We start from the raw sequence: 16,561 nt of genomic DNA, 5'->3' as shown, positions 1-16,561 counted from the left end.
CTGTCGAGTAGTCATGCGAGAGAATCGAAGTTATGACGAAGTCACTGTTGAACTAATGCGCTGTTTTTCCTGTGCAAAGGCTCGCAAGCTCATTTTACGTCTTGTACCAGAATTCCTCCAATGAAGCCTAATACGATGCTCGTCTAACTATAGCTCGTGCAGCATGCAGCACTGCATGCGTGCTACCGCGCGCGCGCTCACCCTCGGTTCTTCGGCAACAAAACGTTTGTATAATTGTCCTGCTGGCCTCTGTCCATGCCCCACCAACCGTCACGCTTGACTTCGGCGGAGAGCAAACACGAGGGGGCGAGCATGTACGCTTGGGCAGCCAGGCACTGAAACGAATAAACAAAAAAATAAAGGGGGGGGGGAACTCGGATGAAAAGGACACGTACGACTTATGAACGCTGCCCACACGTTCGTACAAAGATATAGTGTTGGATTTGCGTACGTCGGGCTTGAGTCGAGCACATGCAGTGGTGGTCAGTCGGTTTAATTGTGACTATATCACTTTGAGGATTGACTTAGTTTAACATTATGATGGCCCGGTAAAAACGAAAGTGCCCACGTAACCTAATAAAACGATGCTTCGAAGTACACTTTATTTTATTGCGTTCCATAACTTGCAAACTTGAAATACACATTCTGACACTGAGCAACTAGAGTGCATACAATACCGCTTCCAAGACACTAAAAGACAGGTTCGTCCTCACAAAATGTCGAACGTGTCAGCAACAACAGTAAATTCTTTGCATTGACTCTGTGCGAACGGAGCAAGAGGAGGCCTGGACGTAATGAAAGTGTTGACGCTGGCTTCCTATACAAAGCATCGTAAGGTGATTTAATTAAACGGCGAGGTAACGATACGAGTCAGGGCGCCACATGAATGTATGACATGACATGACATTGCATGTAGGTGCAGCCCTCGGCATATGTACGCTAAGAACACGGGACGCTATGCTGCGTGGAGGAAACGAGTTCTTTGTACATCACGAGGTTGCATGAAGTATACTAGACGGCATTCGATGAAAATCGTAGTCGAGATCGCGCGACGGAGAACCATGTCACGCTTATACGTCCCAACACTTAATAAATAAAAAAGAACGAATCCTTCAGGGAAACATCCTTAACTCATGTCACGATCGTATATTCAGTGAAGCGTGTAGCGGGCTCTTTTCTCACGCATGGTGCAATGCGCACGTAAACTCGCCGCACACGTCCTTGCCGACACACGCGTCAGCTCGCCACCAGAGACGACCGGCTTCAACGTCTTGCAGGTGGGTCCACTAGTTCTCCAGTTCGCAGCTGTGAACTGGAGAACCACTAAGCGGTTAAAAATTGCGACGCCAAAGCGGTATACAGGTCTTGAAAAAGTACATAGAAGGAGGCTGTAACTTGCATCTTGTTAAACAGCGCGAAACGAGACAAAGCACGGCAAAAGGGCGAAACGAAGACGAGTTCTGATTTTCAATTAGCTTGTACTTTTTTAAAAGAACACACGTATGCACGTATGTCAGCACATGCGTGAATTCAGGATGACCTAGATCTGTTGAAATGACAAAACAATCGCAAGAATTCAAAACGTTCTCAAGTTTCTAAATCCATGGGCGCATCACTTCCCGCGCATCTGCCCCCGAAAGATAGCTCCTTATCTGACAAAGCTATGCAAGACTTACTTATATACGGCTATGAGACTTGACATGGTGTCTAATATATATATATATATATGACGAAGTTGCTCGTTTTGAGGTGCACGCCATTTTCTTTTGCTAACTTTTTCGGCTATAGGAGAACGCGCAAGTGTTCAGCTTCCGGCACGTGACCAAGATGGGCGACGATACTGAGCGCGGTGTGCGCATCTGCGGCGCGACTTCGTCGCTGCTCTTGCTGCTGCTGCTGTCGGCGGTGGCAATTCTGTCCAACGAGGTGCGCGCCGCCAGTCTGCTCGAGGGCCGCCAGGTGGACGCGCAGTTCTGGCAGGGCGTGCTCAACAAGACCGCGGAGGGTAACATGGAGCAGGCCTTCGCCATGGTCCTCGGCAAGGTCTCCGACGACCTCGCAGGCGCCATGGGTGAGCACACTGCGAGAGGCCTTTGTTGCCACTTGGAGCGCAAATATGTACGGGAACGCTTGTCGACGGTCGCTGGATGTCTCTTTGCGACCACGGATTGACAATATATCCTGGCGGCATCGACGATGTTGGGCCCGAGTTCTCGGTGAAACTCTCGGCTCTCGCACAGGCTTGCACGAACAGCGGTCTGTCGGGCAGTAAAGCAATGCAAAAAGTGCACTAGGGGACGTAAAAGGAGGAAGCGGACAAGACGAGCGGTACCACTAGTCCTGTCCACTTACTCGTCTTACGTCTCGTCTGAAATCGCGGTTCCAATGCACTATTTATGGTCAAGCTTAAGATCCAACAGGCAATCTGTCGTAACGGAATCCGCGCCGTATTTCGTACCAGCCACGAGCCAGAAGGTTATTGCCGCATAACAAATTGTAGGCTCGTACACGTATGAATTCCTTTTGCTCGAATCTATTCCTTACTTATCAACTACCGTTCACGGCTAGCCGATCCCGGCCGCCACTTGGTCCACTTAAAAAGTGCGTGAAAGAATAGCATCTGAATAGAAGTGTTACATATTATCACGCCCTAGTTTTTCTTTGTGAAAGTGCTGTAGATGTCACTGACATAGATGCATAGAAACTCCACCGCGATCATATACCCGCTTAACATGCTGGTATATTCGCGAGGTTCACCGAACGGACGCTTGAGAGCAGCACAATACCACTGCGCAAACGCTCCATCACGTGGCTTTTTTCATATTTCGCTGTCTTTCTTACCACGTTAGACGTATCGCAAAGAAAACAAATCGATCGGTGGTTTTTGAAGGTGCTCTACAAATCTGAAATCTACAGTATACCATACTTGGGGTCCTCAGCCAATAATTAAAAAGTTGGGTAATTAAACTTAATTAATTAGTGAGTTATGGGGAAAACAACATTGTCTGAGTTACTATAGGCTATTGCGAATAGTATGCGTCCGGTACAGTTCGCTTCTGACGCACCTTTCATTCTTAAATACTGGGCTCAAGTTATGTGGGACACCCTGTATATAAACTCGTTTTCCCAAAGCAATGATCCAAACCTGCGCGCATTGCGTTGAATGGTTCCTCCGTGATAAGCCCCAGCGCTGACAAGTCCCAGCGCTATGACTGACCAAATGTGCTGTGCATAGTGCGTGGTCAAAGTTTTCGTCTGTCCGGCGTGGTTAAGCACCGTTGATAGGGAAAATTAATAGCGCGAAGCGCGTCCTAAGGGGAGGCGGGGGTATCCTGTGTGTGTCCACCTTGTGAACATGCCTCTTTCATTTCCTGCCGATGTTTTGATTGACTGGGCTGGGATACGCGTCAGAAAGAGACAGGCGCACTCAGCCAATCAGCACTTCAGCAGCGGACGAAATGGACATGTCCACTGTAGGTGGATGCTTACAGAATACCAAAAACAGAATACCTTCAAAGATCAGTGCGCCCCGTCGGTCGTCCATGACTAACGATCTGCACGAGCGCTTGATGAAACGACAACGGCATGAGACATAGGGAACAGAGAATGCCACTGCATGGCTGGCCAGGAGCTCGTTATTGCCGCAGCCATAACATGCCCGCGTAGCATATATCCAGACTGTACAATTAACCCTTTGTCGACTGTAGCGACGGATGCATTACCAAAACCAAGGTTTCTTCTTTCCTGTATTTCACAAGATAGTATTTTCACAAACTCCTCACTTTTTTCATTCGCTTCCGTGTTGACCTTTTGTTTTGTTTCTTACATTCCAGTCGCTTTCTGCGTTTATCCACAAGCCTTGTCATGTGGCTTGTCATAAATTTTTTTGTGTTAATAAAATGACGTAAATTACGAAGTGAAGGATGCACATGCATCTCGAGTCATGCATTTATCGCATACTTGTGTACGAATACGCGACACACTAAAAGATTACGAACTTCACGAAACAGTATCGCATTCGTGGTGCTCCGAGGCTTCGACTTGAGTGAAGACACCAGCAGTGGCACCGTACTATACGGCCGCAGAATGAAATCACGTACCAGCGGCCTCTTCATTAAAACGGGTCAACAATAAATATCACACGCCACTGGTCTTGCACCCGTCTGGATATTCCGCATAAATGCTAGCTGTTCAAGGGCTTGTAGTGCAATAAGCTAGGTACGAGTGGTGTTCGAGCGGTTTTGACCAATGCTTGTATGCGTTCCTGTTTCCGCTACAATTCGCGAGTTCCGCGGCACATTCGATGGATCAATTTCATCTCCGGTGCTTCGATTCCGACACTAACTAATCTAAGTTACTGATTGTGCACCATTGCGAGTGTTTCACATCCTGCACAGTCAGTGTACACAGACTGAGCAAAGGTTCCCTGTACTCATTCTGATAAAAAAAGAAAGAAAAATGTCGAAGATGGTTAATGATTGATTTATTCATGGTATTAAAGCTCCCTATGTTATACATGTATACTAAGGGTTATAAGGTATGACTAATGATTGCTATGGGGCTAGGTGTATTTCACTGCCACTGTGTTCTTTCCTTATAAGTCAGTCGATTGAGGCGCTTCATCGTCTGCGCTCGTGTTCACGTTTTGTTTCTGCCTTGACGCTGCAGCGCTGTATTCTAATTATGAGGGATGGATGCCGCAGTGGAGGCCTGCGGATTAAATTTGGCCGCTTGATATTGTTTTGTTTTTTTAGCACACCTACTTTAAGCACATTTGCATTTCGTCCCCAACGAAATGTGGCCGCCAGGCATGACTGGGTGTCAAACCCGCGACCAAGTGCTAGTGCAGCGGAACGACACTGAACAACCTCGAACGTCCTCGACGAGTTCCAAGATAGTGATTAGTCGACGCCTTCATGTAAAAGGTAACGCCGGAAGGCTTTTGAGCTATCCCAGCAATGGTATTTCCGCAAATATAGTTGCGGAACCAACCGTGTGGGTTTCTCTTTTTTTTATTTCAAAATCTAACAGAACTTTTCAAAAATGTGCCTGTGACAGATAGCATAATTCTATTTCACTCAGTTGGTTATACGAGCGAATAACTGATGGCATTGAATTAGAACTGAACATTTATAAAAAAATAACAAAAAAGGCATAAAAAGGAAAAAAAAAACAAAAGCGTTATTTATGCGCGAATGGAAAGTGAACCTCAACGTTACTATTTCTTTCACCCCGGAACCGAGCCTATAAAATAAAATATATCGCTTTGGTTGGCAGTGGGACATCAACACCAATCCGCCAAGTCACCGTGGCGGTCACCCAACTGTCGGTCTGGGTTGAACCTGAGCCACACTCGGCATTCGGCCGAGCGCGTCTGGCCTGCGACGGCGCACCTGGATCCCGGTCACTTACGAGGCCGAGCACGCACACCGTCATCCCACCGGATGGCCGATCCAAATATCGGCAACGGCTTTGTGGGTGCGCTACCATCACACACCCCCTACACCTAAATCTAGCTCTAGAATTCAGACCCACCACGTGGCCAGTGCCGAGCAGAGTACTTGAAGTCACACGGCCGCGGCTCTGGTTATTCTATGCGGAGTGATTAGGCTATAAGTTTATTCGGCACCCGTGCTCTATACATGGCAATGGATGGATGGAAACAACCTTACTTTAAATCCTGGAAAGTTTAACGCGACGCTCAGCGAAAACCTGTCACTCTCCAACACGCGAATACCACGCATGACGACGAAGGAAGGCGTGACGAAGACGGACCGAAGACGGAACGATCACGACGGAATGGCAGCGAAAAGAGGGAGAAACGAAAGAGGAAAGGGAAACAGGGTGATGCCCGATTGATTATCCTACGATTGGAGAAGGAGGAAAAGAAAGACGAAAAAAAAAATTCCCCGACGATTACGATACCCCCTGATGCGAAATTTGAGCGCAGCTCTATACGTGTCTTCATTTCGCGATATGCTGGCTGGTGCGGATAGTCTGTCTCGTGCGGCACGATCCAAACGGAGCGAAGTGGGGCACGTCTCCCTCGCTAATCGGGAGATCGCGAGAGGCAGCGCGTGGGTGACGCCTGGGTGCAATTCACAGGTGCCGCCGCAGATAGGCTTCCGTTCATGCAGAGCTTTGTTTCGTACAAACGGCGCGCGCTACTCTGGCGCCATATCATAGCCATCGTCACCACACAGCCCGTCTTGCGCCGTCCTACGCTTTTCTTCTCGCGCTTTCGTTCCACCAACGACGAAAGCGGCCTTTCGATGCGGATTAGTCGTACCACCTATGTTAGCTGCGACAACACTCAAAGGAGCGTCGTACTGAGCCCAACTCGTAGCCGCTCGCCATCGCCGCTTGCAGACGCTGTGATACCGACCACACACGCTGGTACCACGTGCTGACCTCAGCAGCAGACGCCTTGGACGAACGCAGCCCTCCGAACCTCACGGCACTCTGGCTCCCCATCGGAAGCGCAGATGAGATGGCCCACGCGGCTGCTCAAGCCGTGGCCACCGGCAACTCAGCGCATGCGCGGGCCGTCTCCGCTCCGCTCCACCTCTGTTTGCAGTCTCATGGTTCCGCTGCACCTTCCTCCTGCGCTTTCCTCCTCCTGTCTTCGCGATGGTTTTTCTTCCGCGTACGCTTTCGTTCTTCGCGGTGCTCGTTCAATGGATTACGCCGACGCCGTCGACACTCACCGCAGGAACAGGCTATTAAAGCTGCACCATGAAAAAGATAAGAGCAATATTAAAGGGCCAGCCAGTGTGAACACATTGGTAAATAATGTTTGCTGACAGTAAAAAGCGTTCGTTTTAGGGACACTAGAAATACTTCATCGGTTCCTTAGCGGTAAAATATACAGACTTCTAAAACTCTTGCATTTATCCCCTTAGCGGGAAAATGCTTATTATTAGTGTAGGAAATGTCACCTCATTGTCTCGTCACAAATTCCGAACTGTCTTCTCGTATTATGGTGGTTTTGGCGCCACGAAGCTCGCTAAGTCTTTGGGCATTTTTCATAATTCGACGAAGTCCTTCTTTACCGAGAAACAATTACCGGGTGGCGACACTGCCTTGAAATTCCCTCACCGGCGCGCTGCGACGTCACGTATGTTGACTTGGTCCGCTCGAGCCTAGTTAATTTTTTTTTGTCGGTAAGCATGAACTTCACTGCATTTCAAAAGAGCACAAGGTTGGAAAGCTTTAGCTCGAGCACTCCTATCTAAATACATGGGAAAACAGAAATCGTTCTCGCGGGCAATTATTACACCGAAATTTTTGAGGTTTGTTGCATTTAAAAGCAAATGTTAAATTCTAGGTACTTCTGGAAACGGAATATTGATTTAGGCTATCAACTTGTTCTATAAATATTGTTGAAAATCACAATATTTTAGAAAAATGAAACTTTAACCTTTACAACTCTGTAACTCAGCAACGAAAAAGGATTTCACAATTCTGTAAAATACAGCTAATAATAAATCTAAAGCGGACCACATTGATTTATTATACACTACTATGAAATTTACCAATATTATTTGAGTGGGACTTTTGCAAAACGCCCGTAAACATTGTAACCAATTCACGTAAAATAAATACACCTTGGCCTTTGCGTATATGGCAATGCCTCCTACTCGTGAGACCACGTGCTTTAAACGATTCCAGCATATCCATCGACTTGAAGCAATGCATCTTTATTTATCTATTACACTTATTATCATTTCTTAACATTGTTATTATTAGGGGCGGAGTGCTTGAAGCCTGCTTCCCCTCTGCCGTCGATCGATCTGCACGGTATGGCATTGCCTCCGGAATGGGCCCACGTTTTTGCCCACGGACACGACAGATGCATTCGGGGGCAGAGGTTCACAGCTTTTATGTATAAATTTCGGGCCCCTAGTAAAGAATATGCCTCCAAAATTCCCTCGAATTTAACTTGCTTTTCGAAGTACAACAAATTTGATTCAAATTGGTCCAGGGGCTGTTTCATAAAAGCGTTCCTGCGTTTTACATGTATTCGAATAGGCGACATCAAAGTTGGGCCCGAGCTAAAGCTTTCCATTAAAAGGTTCAGGAGCATTTACTGAGTCACAATGTGTTGAATTCGTAGAAGCGCTTTGGACTCCGTGACTAAATTAACACTGATGTCTGGGCGCGGATGTTACGGCGTGAAATTCACAAATGAAACTTTGACTTTAATTTTCTATTTTGGTTATAAAGCTACTGAAAGAGAAATTTACAATAGTAGAGTATTGAAAGGGTACTTCATTAGCCTATGTGTGTGCAAAAACTAATTTTTTAAAGTCAAACGGTAGACGAATCGAAGAGTGCATGCTGGTTCGAAGCTCCCCCGAACCGACTGTGGAGTGCGTTTCGAAGCACAACCGTTTTCCCCCCTGACATAAAACACATATACCGGTTAGTTTTCTCTTTCTTTTTTCAAGATCAAACAGAATAAAAAAAATATGCTTGTGGCAGATATCATAATTCTATTCGTTGAGCTCGATAACTCAAAGAGGCGGACATTACTTAATATTAGTTAACTTACGGAACATATTGCAATTTACGAAGTGCAGGTTGTGAGTTCGCAAGGCGTATTCACTTGGAACGAATTTTCAGGATTTCAAAGTGTGCGACGAAATACACATGGGCGTTCGTTGCTTTTTTTTCTTCAATGCATAAAACGACGGTTTGGTTGAGAAGTGAGTGGAACAACAGTACATTTTTTACCGCAAGTATTACGGCGCATATCTCGAAACGCGTACGATGCTTAAAGTTCGTTGCAAGTGGATATCCCTGGCAAACTTTTTTGGCTTGCAACTCGTAATTAACTTCAATGTCTGCCGTAAAGTAATGACTTTGAACTTTAATTAGCATTATTTTGTTAATTAGTGAATTATGCAGTTTCATTTCGCCTGCGAGCAAAGTCCACCGCTTCGAGTAATCCTGCTCAGGGACAACATTTACACTTTCTGCCACAGGCGATCTAAAAAAACAGAAATTCTTTATGATCCCAAAGAAACAAAAAAGCGTCCCGTATATATATATATATATATATATATATATATATATATATATATATATATATAATGTTTGAAAGCCGTAAATTAGAAAGGTAATTCTTCTGTGTTATAACCGCTTAACGAATTCATGCGCGTTATTTCAGTAAATAATACATGCCGTCAGCGCGAATAATGTTTTGTCGATGAAAGGACGCAGTTTATTCCGTCAAATCGTCCCTGAAACACCTGGTATGCTCACGCTTCCCTAAGTTTGCCACCACTCGCTTCTTGCAGACCGGGTCAACGAATTCCTGGATGGAGTGAGACGAAACGTCACGTCTGTCCTACAAGAAGGCGTCAAGGTGAGCACCTGTGGTCATGTTCGTTCTCGGCGCTAGATTAGCAACTGTGTTTAGATGCCGCATCTGCTATCTTTATATCGTTTGTTGTGGTCTGCGGAGACCTCCGCCACGGCATCCTTCATAGGCCGCTCTGTGACTTCGGCCCGCTGAACACCACAATTTTGATTTATTATATAGTGAACGTCGGATAAAGAGCACAGGTGAACAAAAAGCTGCACAATCTTTGTGAGCCATCTGTGGATTGTGAACTATAGGATTGGAGAGCAACGCAGAGCAAAGAAGCCGTTGGGAGAGCTCGCGACGTCAGACCAATCCACATTCGAATATAGGTGGCCAAGCTGTACCGGATATACTCAGAATTCTGCGAAGCCGTAGTGCTCGTGTCAAAGCTGGCTGGAGCGTGTTCGTTTGTTTTCCCTCAGTTATTGGCTCGTACCCTCTATAGGGCATTGGGCAAGATGCGGATGAAGAAAAGGAATTTGATGATGATGATGATGATGTCCTTGATGAGTTTGGCGCAAACGAAATGAGAAGCATTCATTGTTCTGTACTCTTCCTCTTCGACAGCTTCGTAGCTTTAGTGCCTTCCTGCAAAAGTGGGCACAGGTAGGAACAGTATTCTGAATATTGCTTGATTTCGGTCAAACAAAAAGCACATGAACAAAATTTTCCGTCCTAGATGAAAATTTTTTAAACTATATTTCTAAGAAATTTAGCTTCTTGTAGCGTACAGTTGTCGGTCTATTTGCAGGAGAAGTTCCCATATTTGGCTATCTTCCCCAATAGCAAATTACACTAAAAGTGAAAATTCAACATTCTTTTGCTACATCTAGGAAATAGAAAAATATGCCCTAAAGCTACAGAGCAAGCAACAGTGTAGTAAGTACAGTATGTTCTTGTTAAAAACTTTATTCAAACAAAGGTGTTCGGGGCACGCAGGCCCCTGGGCCCCCGCACGACCGTACTCCACTCAAGTGTTTATGTTCCGTAAGTCCATAACACTGGCAGCCCGGCTGGTCGCGATGGTCTGCGTTGCCGGGTACTCAGAGCGGAGCACGGTCTCCCACTCCTCCCACGATGTCAGGGGCTCCGGGCCCCGCGGAGAGGGTGCGCCGGGCAAAGCGAGAGGATGTGGATGGCGGATGCGAACGGTTCCGGACAGCGGGCGCAGGCGGGGGTGGGGAAAGAGGGATGGTAATGGGATAGGGTGACAGGGAAAGGAGTGTGTGGGTCTGGAGACACCTCCAAAGTGTCGCATGTCTGTTGTCTAGGGATGGGTGAGGTGGGGGGTAGATCTGACGTGCGCCTCTATAAGCCTGCGGAGATCTCCGCCACTGCATCGTTCATAGGCCGCTGTGCCACTTCGGCACGCTGTTTTTTCAAGATATGGTGAAAACTGAGACAAAGTTAGCATAAAACGTGTATCTCATGCTTGTCCTCAGACATTTATTTTTACATCATTCAAATCCACTTGTTTATAACATATATACAGGATGTCTTTTTTTTTTTGCTGCAGCAAATTTTTTAAAGATTGGCTATGGCCGATGGCACAATTCTAACCCTTCATTCGTTTTGCCGATTAGGCGGCCATTACTTCTCCGAGAAATCAAAATGGTAAATGAAATAATTAGCATAATTATGCGAATGAACACTCCGACTAATTGATTAATTTAACGCACATATCTTGATCTACCAATCATGGCCGCTGAGGTCGCAATGCGTGTTTAACAAAACTAGAGGACTGGAAAATGGCCCCTGGAAGAGAGTTCCAGTCGGAAAAGGCCCGCGGGAAAAAACTGTTTGAATGTTTCAGTTCTTGCAAAAACTGGTTCGGGCAAACGACTTCCTGTGTGGCGTGTTCGTCTAGACGATAGCTGTTTACGTATTGTGGGAGGCTTTATGTTTAATTTGTATGTCAAAAGGTTGTTCATAAACAACAAACGGGACACTTTTCTGCGTACGTGAAGTAATGGGATGTGATTGGTTTTCATTAGTGACATGGGTGGATGTACCCTTTTGTGTTTGTCATAAATATGAACCTAATCGCTTGCCTTTGCACTATCTCCAGCTGGTAAATATCCTTCTTTGTGAACGGCCCCCATAAAACTGTCGCGTACTCTAATTTCGATCTAATAAAATATGTATGCAAGAAGTTTAACCTTTCTTGGAGCACCTGTAAGCTTCCGTCTCAGAAAGCACAGCTTGGAAAATGATGAAAAACAAATGTCTGAAATATGGGCCGCCCATGTTAAATCGTTTGTTAAGGCAATCCCTGAGTAATTGTGATGTGTGTCCTCCATAATAGAATGATTTAGTTCGTAACAATTTAATTTAGTAAAAGAAAAAAAGAACCTTGTTTTTTACGCTATATCCGCAAGATGACAGTTTTATGTAGGCTATGCTGCATATTCCAATTCACGCACCGTTCATGAACGGCTAATAGCGATTTTTGTAAGATGCAATGATCATTCTGTTCGTTTACGCTCTTCAATAGAATGCAGTCATCTGCAGAAAGCCTGACAGAGGCATTTTCGGAAACAGCATCGGGCAAGTCATTACCACAAATTAGTAAGAGCAGCGGGCCTAAGACACACAAGACCTGACGTAACTTGAAGCGTTTCAGATTTGCAACCATTAACATCTGCGCACTGTGTCCTGTGTTTTAAATAAGCATTAATCTAAGGTAAGTGGGGACGCGCCAATACTTTCCAGTTTATAATTAAGTTTACTGTGGGGAACTGTGTCAAATGCCTTGCGGAAATCTGAACAAGTACATCAATCTGCCATGATTTATCAAGCACAACTGCAAAATCATTAACTGTTCTAACTGCGTTACAGTGTACATTTATTTCCGGAAGCCATATTCACTGGTAATAAAATGTTAAACTGGGAAGGTATAGGAGTAAGGATCGACGGCGAAGGCCTCAGCAACCTTCGGTTTGCCGATGATATTGTTCTATTCAGCAACACTGTAGACGAGTTACAACAAGGGATTCAGGACATCAACAGGGAGAGTGTAGGAGTGGGGTTGAATATTATTATGCAGAAGACAAAGATAATGATGAATAACCGGGCAAGGGAACAAGAGCCCAGGATCGCAAGTCAGCCTCTAGAGTCTGTGAAGGAGTACGTTTTTCTAGGTCAACTGATCACAGGGAGCCCTGACCATGAGAAGAAAATTCACAGAATATAAATGGATTGGATCGCATACGGCAGAGATCGTGAGCTCCTGACTGGAAGCTTACCGTTATCATTGAAAAGGGAGGTATACAATCGGTGCATTTTACCTGTGCTGACATATGAGGCAGAGAGTTGGAGACTGAGAATGAAGCTTGAGAACAAGTTAAGGAACGCGCAATTGAGCGATGGAATGAAGAATGCGAGGCATAACTTTAAGAGACAGAAAGAGAGCGCTTCGGATCAGAGAGCAAACCCGTATAGACAATATTCTAATTGAGATCAAGAGAAAAAAAATAACACTGGGCAGGTCACGTAATTGAATAAATGCGATAACCGTTGGATCATTCGGGCGACAGAATGGGTACCAAGAGAAGGGAAGCGCAGAGGCCGGCAGAAGACTAGGTGGTGCGACGAAATTAGAAAATTTGCGGGTGCTAGTTGGAATCGGTTGGGGCAGGACAGGGGTAATTGAAGATCGCAGGGAGAGGCCTTCGTCCTGCAGTGGACATAATATAGGCTGATGATGATGATGAGGAGTTAAGATAGCCAGAGACTACGTGTTCAAGCAACTTGCAAAAAGTGGAAGTCATTGAAATTGGCTGATAATTAGAAATGGTTAGCTTGTCCCCTTTTTTATGAATTGGCACAACGCGGGCCGTCCTCCAGTCTTCTGGCTGATCACTCGAAAGTAAGAAAATTCCCAAGATCCTAGTTAAGAACTGAGATGTCTACGCTGCAGAAAGTTTCAGAGAAGCTCTTGAAAGCCCATCGGGACCAGCGGATTTCTTCGAGTTTGCGCAACGTAGGCAGAACACCGTTCACAGAAATAGTCGGTATTCTTCACCAGGATTTTTCAGTTGAAATTCTAGTTGTGGTTGCCCACTCCTTAAGGAACACGCTTTGAAAATACAATTTAAAACCTTGCATTGTAATCGTGGAGTCGGTTACAACGTTATTAATAATTCGAATTTCGGTCAAATGATAATTTCGCGTCCTAGTACATCCCGCAATTTGAGGGATCACTTCTGATAAATTCAGGGAGCCTCGTGCCAAAACAATGAGACAATGCTAATTTTAACTTTGGCGCAAGTTCATCTTTTAGTACGTGGAACTGTTGAAGGCAAGGTATTTTTTTTTCCGAGATCGCTTCACTTGGCATTTCATTGACTAATTTGGCGATTAATCCAGTGTTGTGAAGGTGAAAGTTTCATCGTTTGAGATATCACAATTTTTTACAATATCTCTAAAAAGATGTTGACTGCCGAAATAAAAATTCCGCTTCCAACAGTCACTAGATTCTAGCTCTTCCTTTTAAATGCAACAAACCTCATAAATTTCGGTGTAAAATGATCGCCGGCGAAATCGAGTTCTATTTTCCCATGTATTTAGATAGCAGTCCACGAGCTAAGGCTTCCTCTTTAGGAATGCGGTGTAGTTCATGTTTACCGATAAAGAAATTAACTTGGCTCGAGTGGACCATGTCATAATCCGTGACATCGCAGCGCGCCGGTGAGGGAACTTCAAGGCAATGTCAACACCCGGTAATTGTTTCTCGATGAGGAAAGGCTACGGCGCGTTATGGAAAATACCCGAAAACCTTCACTAAGCGAGCTTCGAGGCGCGAAAACCACCCTAATACGAGAAGGCAGTTCGGAATCAGTGACGGGACAACGAGCTGACATTTTCTCCACTAGTAATAAGCATTTATTCGCTGAGTGAATAAATGCGAGAGTTTTAAAAGTCTGTGTAGTTCGCAGCTATAAAATGGAAAAAGTATTTTTAGTGTCCCTAAAACTAACGCTTTTCACTGTCAGCGAACATTAATTCACGAATGCATTCACACTGACAGGCCCTCTATTATTTTTCGTACCTGGTTCATCATCTTTTTTTTTCCCTTCTTTGAGTGTAGCGTAATCAACGGGGCAACTTCTCGGTTAACTTCCCTACTTTTCCTTCTTCGTTCCTCTCTCTTTTCGCTGCGATGCCGTCGTCATCGTTCCGTCGTCTGTCCGTCGTCGTCATGCGTTGAATTTGCATGTTCGAGAGCGGCAGGCTTTCGTTGAGCGAAACGTTTCTCCATAAAATTGTGCTCACCTACTTGGCTTTGTGCCCTCTACACTTACAGATGGTCGCTAAACAAAAAACAGCGTTCCTCGAAGAATCCAATGAAAGTTTGTTTAAACCGATGCCCATTCACCTCGCACGTGTGGGCATAAACTTATAGTCTAATGACTCGTCGTATAATAACCAGAGCCGCGACCGTGTGATTCGAAGCACTGTGCTCGGCTCTGGCCAGGTGTTGGGTTAGAATTCCGGAGCCCCATTAGGTGTAGGGGGTGCGTGATGGTAGCGCACCCACAAAGCCGTTGCCGGAATTTGAATCCGCTAGCCGGTGGGATGACGGTGTGCGTCCTCGGCCTCGTAAGTGACCGGGATCCAGGTGCGCTGTCGCTGGCCAGACGTGCTTGGCAGAATACCGAGTGCGGCTCAGCTTCAAACCAGCCCAGCTGATCGACCGACAGTTGAGTGTCCGCCACGGTGACGCGACGGATTGGGGTTGATGTCCCACTGTCACTTTTTATTTAATGCGATACCTTTTCTTTTATATGTTTGGTTCCGGACTGAAAGACGTTCAGGTTGAGTTTCTATTCGCGCAAAAATGACGCTTTTCTTTTTTTATTCTTCTTTTTTCTAAAGGCGAAAGCCTTAGAAGTTTCACGGGTCAAAAATTTCGATGTCCAGCGTTATGGCATAGGTATGGGCGAACCGGTCATATCTCCAAGCTGTATTCCAATTGACATCGTGAAGGCTGAGAGTCGAACTCATGACCGTTGGTGTTAATTTGTATAATGATGAAATATGAGGTCTACTGGATATGCACAGTTTTCAAATAAAAAGAAATTTATTCACTGAACTGAACCTGGGAATGTGCCTTAGTGGTGCCTTAGACTTGTGGCGGCCGTTTTAATGTGCCATTAACCACGCATAATCAGTGGCGATGTCTAGGAGACATGGAAAGAGAACAAGGAAAAAGTAATTAGTAAAGAGAAAAACACCTAAAGAGAAAACAAATAATAGGAAGTAACAACGCATTCGAATGAGAATGACAGTAATTTGATCAATGTCCCTTCAGCCTGCAGACTTTAGCTTTTATCAATCATCATTAGCGCATGTAGAAGTAACTGCCATTTTTTTAAAAGAGTTCAGTACTGGTTCTGTGCCTTGCTTAGTGTACCACATCAAGAAGCACTATAGGGTTGCTGCTCGGACTATCTTATGCATTATAACAGTATTAAACAGCACAGAAGTGAGGACGAGAAGCAACGTTGTCCTGTCCTTTGCGCTGTTTACCAAGAGTGTTTCAAGGAGCAATATTCTAGTGCGTCTCGATGTGCCCCAGGGGCTAAGAGACCTCCGAGCTCGGTGGATCATTGCCGCTGTATGTGAAGCGCTCTTCCTTCCTTCACAACAAAGCGAGCCTTAGTACAATGCAGTGGCTACGACGTTGCGCTCCTGAACACGAAGCCGCGCAGCTTCGACGACTACTGCGGCGGTCCCATTCCAATTGGGGCAGAAAGCAAAAAAAAAAAAAAAGCTCGTCTTGCGCGCAATGGGTTCAAGCTGCGATAAAAGGTGGTGAAAATTAATCCCTGAGATTTCCTCTACGGAGTTTCTCATTGCCAACTGTGCAGTTTGGGAACGTTAAACCGCACAATTTTTTTTTCGTGTTAAAGCGCTGCATGAAACTTTTTTTTGCAGAACAAAGCTGGCTCCCCGGCGGAGGAAACCCGAAAGTGACGAGCTGTGCTGCACCCGGGTGTGACGATAAAGGCTACTTACTTCCGGTCATCCAACTCCTGGCACGAAGCGCAACGTGCACTAATACACGCTGACGACGCTTGGCGACACAGTGGCCAGCTTCCGTATCACTGAGCTTCTGCGTCGACGCAAAACAATTCCCGCCGTTTGTTACCCGTTCTCAAAATAAAGCACTTGGTGTGCCAGACATGT

The 16,561-nt window shown here is 45.5% G+C and overlaps 1 protein-coding gene across 1 annotated transcript; it reads left to right on the top strand.

The window, feature by feature from the left end:
- Positions 1-551: 551 nt before the first annotated feature.
- On the top strand, positions 552-16,556 carry LOC142581950 (uncharacterized). Its single transcript, XM_075691383.1, has 4 exons — positions 552-1,277; positions 1,789-2,071; positions 9,303-9,370; positions 16,310-16,556. The coding sequence occupies exons 1-4, from the start codon at positions 1,185-1,187 to the stop codon at positions 16,346-16,348; spliced, it is 483 nt and encodes a 160-aa protein (XP_075547498.1). The 5' UTR covers positions 552-1,184; the 3' UTR covers positions 16,349-16,556.
- Positions 16,557-16,561: the final 5 nt, after the last annotated feature.

Source organism: Dermacentor variabilis, chromosome 5, assembly GCF_050947875.1.
Source record: "Dermacentor variabilis isolate Ectoservices chromosome 5, ASM5094787v1, whole genome shotgun sequence".
Lineage (NCBI taxonomy): Eukaryota > Metazoa > Arthropoda > Arachnida > Ixodida > Ixodidae > Dermacentor > Dermacentor variabilis.
This window is presented reverse-complemented; position numbering and strand designations above follow the sequence as displayed.